This window comes from Polyodon spathula, chromosome 2 (assembly GCF_017654505.1).
Source record: "Polyodon spathula isolate WHYD16114869_AA chromosome 2, ASM1765450v1, whole genome shotgun sequence".
Classification (NCBI taxonomy): domain Eukaryota; kingdom Metazoa; phylum Chordata; class Actinopteri; order Acipenseriformes; family Polyodontidae; genus Polyodon; species Polyodon spathula.
This window is the reverse complement of record NC_054535.1, coordinates 89577207-89585982: the sequence shown is the minus strand read 5'-3', so window position 1 is coordinate 89585982 and position 8776 is coordinate 89577207. Positions and strand designations below refer to the sequence as shown.

The following is an 8776-nucleotide window of genomic DNA, read 5'->3' as shown; positions in this document are numbered from 1 at the left end:
ATAAGCAGCATCTGCCACGATCTCAGGCTTCCTGCACTGGCTGCCTATACCAGAACCTCCCAGCATCTCCATAGCTGCAGTCTGAATAGCTGCAAGGAGCACAGTGAGCAGGGTTAAACAAGGCTACAGGACCCAACATACCCATAGACAGCCTACTGCACAAATGACCAATGACAGAAGTCAAACATCTCGCTGTGAAAAATAGTAGCTTAACCCCTAGGCCTATAAATCCTTGTGTACTTTATTAGACAAACTGGTCATTTACAAAAAATACGTTTTCAACACCACAACCAAACAGCCTAGGTCCAAAATGGAAATAACACAGAAAAATGGCTCCAGCAGCACACTATGCTACAGATGTCAATAAAGGGCCTATTTTTAAGGAGTTTGATCTTTTATAGTTTGATAAAAAATCTGCTATACTGTACCTGTTTTGGGCCATAAAGCGTTAACCCCAATTTCACCTCTGAATTCCTCCGCCATTCCCAGGACAGACATAGACATTCCATATTTTGCTATTGTGTACGCTATTGAATACAGGAAAAAAACAAACAAAAACACAACAACAATAAATACAGATTACCACGACTGAGAAAAGTTTAGGTTAACACGTTTTTGTCAAGACTGTCTATCGCTATTAATTTCAAAATAGTTTGCGTTTTTTTTTTTTTTTTTATGGAGGAAGGGTCTTAAAGCAGTAAAGTGAAGTGGTGAAATATAAAACAGAACATATTCTTTGTGGCAACATTTCATTAAATTACAAAACGGGTCTCTGTTAGCCGAGCCATCAGTTGTTGCTCTTTCCGTCTGTTTTTTTTTTTTCTGGTGTGACAAATTAAAAAATAAAGAAGCGGTTTCAAAAACTGAAGTGTGTTATATCAAGATTTTCCAGCATATTTAAAAAGGTATCATAAGCTGACATTCACACCATAAACAACAAAAAAATCTGAACTATAGGATTTGGTTAGGTGATTCATGTGCTATTCATGTACTTTCTAGATTTTATTTGAAAAATGCAGCAGGGCTACTGGTACCTACCAGTGTGGTTCTTGAACCAGACAGGGTTCATGTTGAGTGGAGGACTCAGGTTGAGTATGTGTGGGTTTTTACTCTTCTGTAGGTATGGGATACAGAGCTTGGACCTATGAAAACAGGTGTGTGGTACTTTAAAAATCATATATGATTAAATTAGCAATCTGTGCCTACTTGATAGCCGAAGTAGGGTCTTTATTCTCAATGACACCATTAAAATGCTCCTGTATGCAATTACAACTTGAATGGTCTGGTCTTCAAAACTTTTTTGTAACCAAAAAGTAAACTTCTAGTCAAGACGTTGTCCAAGTTTGAATTTGTGGCAAAAACCAAATTTGTGACAGTAGGTAGAGGACCAGCTCCTGTGTTGCTTTCAAATGGAATGATCCTAAGCAAAGATGTCCTGTACTAAATAGAAGATGCTTCTAGACAGTACAGTGCAAAGTCCAAACAGTTTGACAGTAAACCAGTAATCCCAATGCTCCTGGTCCAGTCTCATCCTGACTTCCACATGCTTTGAAATGATCACGGGGAAATGAAAAACGCACACTTGCACCTGCCCTTCAATTAGATCCCTGCTGACATTCCTGAATGTGATTATGAACCCATTAGAGCAGCAAAAGAGCCACTTTCAAATTGACAAGGCATCCCTGTGGGCTGATGGAAACCATACGTGGAATATAATCAACTTGGTCTGGCCAGGTTGTGCAGATACTTGTTTGGATATAAAAAATTGGTAGATCAATTTAAAATGTTCTATTCCAACCAACCTCTTCCCTTTTTAGAAGTCTCCCTCTAACTTACGTAAGAAATTTTTTGTATGGGAACCGTTCATATTATCTTAGTTCATAACAGCTCTAAGGTCTGATAAGACATCAGTGGCCTGACCAACCTCCCCTTCTCTCTCTCAAACGGATTACACACAACAGTCATATCATTTTTATAAGGTTTAAAGTGACCCCTTTTCCTTTGAGAAAATGAGAAACTGATTGCAAGGCAGTTCAATTTATGAACTCAAAAGCCATTGCTGTCTAACATAACATATAACATGCAAACAACTGTTAAAATGTTCACAAAAATGGTCTGCATTAGAGCCGATTCATGATAACATTTTAATATACATTTTTAGCTGAAAGCCTGAGCGGGGATAAAATAAATAAATAAATTGCAGCACACACACTATTTCACAGTACAGATGTTACCAAAGACTACATATCAAGAGCAGACCACAAGATTTATTCTCTTGCATAACACATTAATATATATATATATATATATTATATATATATATATATATATATATATATATATATATCTAGATATATATATTACCACACTGTTGTGTTGTGCGTTTGTGTTTTTGACACAAACAAAGGACGCACCAATCAGATACCTGGACCACCACATTCAGGGACTCGGTGGTGTTTGGCTAAGAGAGCTCCCAAAACCGAGACAAAGGTTTTGTGTCTGTTTTTGGTTATTTGAGTTGTGTTTTAAAAGTGCACGCAAGCGCTGTTAAAAAAAGAAATTTCCTGCGTCCTGGGGCCGTTCTGAAAAGGGGGGGCAAATCTCGGTGTGAGGATCTTTTACAATATATATAAAATTTTATTTATTTTGACAGTATTGCTGCTGGAGGGAGCATGGCTGTGATGTACTAGGATGTGACCCTTATAAAACAAATCCTCCGTCATGTGGAGGACTCTTCAAAAGCTGAAGTTAAGAAAGGTTTAAATATTTATTCCCAATGATGTACAAGTAAAAATATCAAAACAATCTAGAAAACAGCAAGGGAAAAAAAGTGTTGCTTGTACATGTGTCAACTTCAAATTACTTTAATTATTGTTACAATTATTTTTTTAAACCACCATCATATTTACATAATATCCATAGTAGTAGGCCAGTAACATACCCCCCACCCCCCCACTGTAAATTCTAAAATTAGTGCCATCATCGTGATAAAGTTGAGGACCATGACATAGTGCCAATAGAAAGTCTACACACCATACTCCACACTATTGAGGGAAAAAAAGTTTGAGAAAAAATTATATATTAAAAATACAAAACTAAAAGATCATTATTGGATAAGTCTCCACCACCCTGAGTTAATACTTGGTGGAAGCACCTTTGGCAGAAATTACAGCTTTAAGTCTGTTGGGATAGGTCTCTACCAACTTTGCACACCTAGATTTGGCAATATTTGACCATTCTAGATTTAGGTTGTGGCTCTGACTGGGCCCTCAAGGACATTTACCTTTTTGATCCTTAGCCACTCCAGTGTAGCTTTGGCTGTGTGCTTTGGGTCATTATCATGCTAAAAGGTGAACTTCTGTTCCAGTTTCAGCTTTCTTGCAGAGGGCAGCAGGTTTTCCTCAAGGACTTCTCTGTACTTTGCTCCATTCATTTTCCCTTCTATCCTGACAAGTGCCTCAGTCCCTGCCGATGAGAAACATCCCCATAACATGATGCTGCCACCACCATGCTTCACAGTAGGGATGGTGTTCTTTGGGTGATGCGCTGTGTTGGGTTTGCACCAAACATAACACTTTGCATTTAGTCCAAAAAGTTCAATTGTAGTTTTGTCAGACCACAAAACTTTTTGCCACATGACTACAGAATCGCCTGAATGTTTTTCTGTATACTTCAAACGGGATTCAACCGGGGTATCTTGAGTAATGGCTTCCTTCATACCAGCCTCCCATACAGGCCAGATTTGTGGACTGTTTGAGATATTGTCACTGCACACTTTGGCCAGTCTTGGCCATAAAAGCCTGTAGCTCTTGCCAAGTTGCCTTTGGCCTCTTGGTAGCCTGATCAGTCTCCTCCTTGCTCAGTCATCCAGTTTGGAGGGACGGCCTGATCAAGGCAGGTTCTTGGTGGTGCCATACACCTTCCACTTCTTAACAATTGTCTTGACCGTGCTACAATGGATATTCAAGGCCATATTTTTTTTTTTTTTATACCCATCCCCTGATCTGTGCCTTTCAACAACTTTGTCCTGGAGTTCTTTTGAAAGTGCCTTGGTACTCATGGTTGAGTCTTTGCTTTGACATGTACTACCCTGCAGAGGGAACCTACAGGAACTGCTGAATTTATCCTGAAATCATGTGAATCACTACAAGTTAACACAGGTGGAGGCCACTTACCTTGGTGTGTGATTTTGAAGGCAATTTGTTACACCTGAGCTAATTTAGGATTGCTATTACAAGGGGGTGGACACTTATCCAACCAAGCTATTTCAGTTTTTATTTTTATTAAATTTCTACAAATTTCTAGAATATTTTTTTCACTTGGAGTTGTGGGGTAAGATGTGTAGATAAGTGAAAGGGGGTGTAGACTTTCTATAGGCACTGTATATGAAAAGTATGTGCAGCATGGCATAAATTAAGAATAAGCAATTAAATATGTCATCACAATCTGTGCGACTCTCCAGATATAGGAGACATTGTAAGTGTGGCATAGACTGATGGATGAACGGACAGACAGAAGCCTCCATGTATTCCAAGAATCTGATACACTCAATAACTTAAGCTAAATAATGTTAATACCAATGTTCATGATAATTGAATAAGAGGCTCTCCAGCTCTATAGACAATATCATTCCCAGCAGTGGATAACAATGTTAAGTACTGTAATGTTATAGGTCAAGACAAGCCAGGTCAACAGTGTGGAAATGCACACTGACCTAAAGCAATAATCACCACTGAACCCCAAAAGACATCTTTAATTGACTGCACTTCTAAAAATCCAATTAATTTTGTTCAGTACTCACGTGAGATAGGTTCCCCTCAAGTTAATCCCCAACATGAGGTCCACTTTCTTCATGGGAGTCTCCAAAGTGCCAGTTAAGCTAATAGCACTTGCATTATTTACCAAAATGTCTATACCTGACAAAGAAGAATAATTGAATGGAGAAATTTTATAAGCGTTCTAGTGAGGCTTTGGGAAAAAAAATTGTTTAAATATACAACTTTGACACACTTTCAAGAACCAATTTGGCACTCACTGTTTAAATTATTTACGCTGAAGAGACAGACGTCAAGATGTAGTATGTAGATTGCACATTCTTCTGTACTTTTTAGACTAGATTTGAAAACATTTATAACTATTTTTTTACTTTGCGTTTGAAATTATGATTTTTTTTTTTTTTTTTTTTTTTTTTTTTTTAAACAATCCATTATAGATTACCAGGTAAATGTATAAGAAACTATGACAGATAAGATAAGACAGATGTTAAGGTTAAACTAATATGTTTCTTATAAGTTTTACCTTAAAGATTTTAATTTTTTATTTTAAATGCAGCTTGCTTTAGTGGTTTGGATTAAAATAAAATCATGTCTGCCTTGGCTAAGTCCCAATACTAATGATTCGTAGTAATGGCTCATATTCTTGTTGCTGACATGCTTTCCACTCAGTTGTACCACCTGTGACTGAGGATATGCAGAAAATGTTTTGTTGTTGTTTTAGACTGATGTGGAGTTCAGATCTGACCACAAATGAGAAACCACCCTCCTGGAGGTCTTTGCTGACACTATGATGGTAGTCTGAGATATCACTGTGGTACAGTGATAATCTACCCTTGAACATCCCTGTATTTGTGTTGGATATAGTTAGTGCTATCTTGTTAGTGATTGTGCCTTTATTGTTAAAAACGCTCACCTATAATTAAGAAGTGTTGGTAATACTGTATATATGTACGGTGAATAAAGATGGTAAGAAGTACTTTTTTTATATTACTATTCTCTTTGCAGATTTTTTTGTTGTTTTCACATTAACTGTGAATATTCGTGTTTTGCTTATATTGGATCATTTGGAATTTACCTTATTTCATTTTGTAGCATACAATGTAATTTTTTTCTCTTAAATGTACACATTTTTAGCAACATGTGATCCTTTTAGTTGGTTTTTATGGTATATTTAAGCCAAATTAAGTCTTTTCTGACTGGTAATTATGGCTGGTAGGTACAGTGAAAATAAATGATTTTGGCCCTGGTATACACAGCCAATATCTGGCACTTAATTTTCGTTTTTTATTTTTGATCGTGTCACGTCCCTTTTATTGAACCCGCGCTGTTCAGTTAAACTCTTGTGAAAGTGTTGATTGTGAAACAAGTTCACTGTAGTTTTTTTCTCCCAATAACTTGATTGTGACTTTGATTAATGTAAAAAAATTCAGCTCCTTAATTTTAATTCAAACTGAATGCAAACAGCGAGTAAAGTTAAATTGATTGATTTAATTAAGAGGAAACTTATCTGCAAAACATCTAGCATTTTTGCAATGAGTCATTAAGATTTTAAATCCAGGAAAAGCAACTGAACTGAACTCGCTTTTTGTGTTTTCAGTTATCAATGAAAGAATCATAGTCTCCATCAGGTTACGGAAAAACAAACGAAAGTGATCTTGTGTCACAATCGACGCTTTTCCAAGAGTTTAATTTTCCAAGTCAGCTCAATATAACTTTAAAAAGGGCCATAAAAAACTTAAACGAAGAGCCCTGCATATACAGTATATACTCTACCGCACTGTTACCGTACCATACTGTATAGATGCTGGTTTGACTGCATGGTAAGTTACAATAATCAGTTTCTGAAAGCTATACATTTTACAATAACTTGACATATGGTTAAACTTATTTACTGGCAAGTCAGCTGCCAGTCTTTTTACCGTAAAAGTGTACTTGCCTCCAAATTTCTTCACAGCTTGCTCCACTGCGTGGCTGACCTGCTGCTCATCTCTCACATCTACGATACACGGAAAGGCTTTTCCTCCAGCAGCTTCAACTGTAACAATTCAAATGTGGTTGGTTAAGCTCATTATATATTTGCTTTAACAGTTTAACCATTCCCACCATTAGAATTTATTAGAATCTATTGTATTTTACAGCACTAGAGAATCCCTGTGAACTGAAATCAACCATCTTGTGGTTATCCTGGGATTATCCTTAAAAACAGGAGGCTGATGTAATCCACAGGGACTCCTGGTGCTGTCAAATTTTCCAGTAAAATTCAGCAGTAGGTTGATCAAATCAACCCCTAAGAAACTTTACAAAAAAGCTACTCCAAGATAACTTAACGGTTTTCAATGTCTTATACTGGGCATATTATATAACCAACATTAGACATACTATAGTACACTGTTTCAAGCTCTCTTTTACATCCCATTAGTGGGCGAGTCTTACTTTCTTCTGCAGCTGTGTAAATTGTTCCTGGCAGTTTGGGATGAGGCTGTGCCGTCTTGGCTGCAATAACCACATTGGCACCATCTTTGGCAGCTTTTAAGGCGATTGCTTTTCCGATACCACGGCTAGCACCGGTGATAAACAGGGTGCATCCTGCCAGTTTACTGGAATTAAAAGGACAGAAAATAAGATTCTTAACTTGTTAAATAGTGCTCATCTCAGATTTAACTCAATGCTCCACTTGGAAGTTGTATCCTAAACTAAGGTCATATTTCCAAACAGGGGCAAAATCTTGAAAGATATTTGTTTAAATTGCAAATATGTTAGCATATATACAATATTTCCCCGACAATATAAATAACTCACACCCCTCCTGCAATTTGATGCTGTCCAAGGTTCACAACCCTCCTCTTGTGTCCATCACATTGGACAGTCATTTAGTAACTTCCTTTATCAGTGTAACTTGCCAGCCAGCAAGCCTAACTGGGGCGGACAGAGTCCCAATTAAAATCAGTCAGATCTTCATCTGCTGCTGGTGGAAACAAACAGGAGTGCATTTAAATCACTCAGTCAGTCTCAACGGAAGTTGGAAGCGTTGCATAATTGCCAAGGTTTACAAACGCAAGACCAATGGCATTCCAACATTTTTATTGACAAGGGATTCACCCGCAGTGTATTCTATGATACAAATGCAAAGTTCAAGAATATTAAATAGGACAAAATATATACCTCATGAGGTTAATTAAGTTAGTCCTTCATGCACCAAACGCTCTTTATAGTTCTGCAACATTAAGTTTTGCAGATTGTTTCTATTTTAAATGCTACAAACTGAGCAGAAGGGGTTTCTTTTTTAATATGGCCCACAGAGTTATGAACTTTGGCTTACATTCTACCAGGGAGTATGAAGTGTGGAGGCGTTTTTATTTATTTTTTTAAAACACACACGCACATATATATATATATATATATATATATATATATATATATATATATATATATATATATATATATATATATATATATATACACACACAAAAAACCATGAATAACCGTCCCAGACCAATGCAAACTAGTAGTTTTCATGTGCGGCAAATCTTATTAATACTGCACAATATATTTGTAGAGATAGCTACTCACCCCGTATTTGGCAACATCTTCAACTTTATTCTGAAAAACCGAACAACTCGCAGAACACCTTATTCTTCTGAATGTATTACACAAGGGCAGCCTTTCACAATGACAGCGTGCAAACAGCCACTGTGTTTATATATTTGCAGATGCAATGCCCTTTGCTCTACTTTTCTGCACCAGGCTACGATTCCGCCTAAGGTCAGACAATGTCGTGTTGCGTTTTAGGATTAAGAAATAACAGTATTCATTTAAAAATCACATGTGAATAATCAAATACCTTATAATTACATTGTATTAGCACAGTATTAATAACATTAATTTAAAAAAAAACTAATTAAAAAAACACTGAAATCGCTGAACAGGAAGTATTTGTAAAAATAGGCATGTCTTCGGTCGCTAGGATTTGCTCAACGAAATGTCAATCAAGTGTACATGCA

General features: G+C 36.8%; 1 protein-coding gene across 1 annotated transcript in view; it reads right to left on the bottom strand.

Moving 5' to 3' along the window:
* hsdl2 (hydroxysteroid dehydrogenase like 2) overlaps nt 1–8528 on the bottom strand; it is a 17239-nt gene extending 8711 nt beyond the window's left edge. Inside the window, exons 1-7 of the mRNA XM_041234037.1 lie at nt 8346–8528; nt 7209–7372; nt 6712–6810; nt 4802–4916; nt 1039–1142; nt 429–527; nt 1–89 (exon numbers count right to left, since the gene is read on the bottom strand). The exon at nt 1–89 is cut by the window's left edge and continues 106 nt beyond it. Coding sequence (XP_041089971.1) covers nt 1–89; nt 429–527; nt 1039–1142; nt 4802–4916; nt 6712–6810; nt 7209–7372; nt 8346–8362 — 687 coding nt within the window. The 5' untranslated portion in view covers nt 8363–8528. The remainder of the gene's footprint in view (nt 90–428; nt 528–1038; nt 1143–4801; nt 4917–6711; nt 6811–7208; nt 7373–8345) is intronic.
* Between the last annotated feature and the right edge of the window lie 248 nt (nt 8529–8776).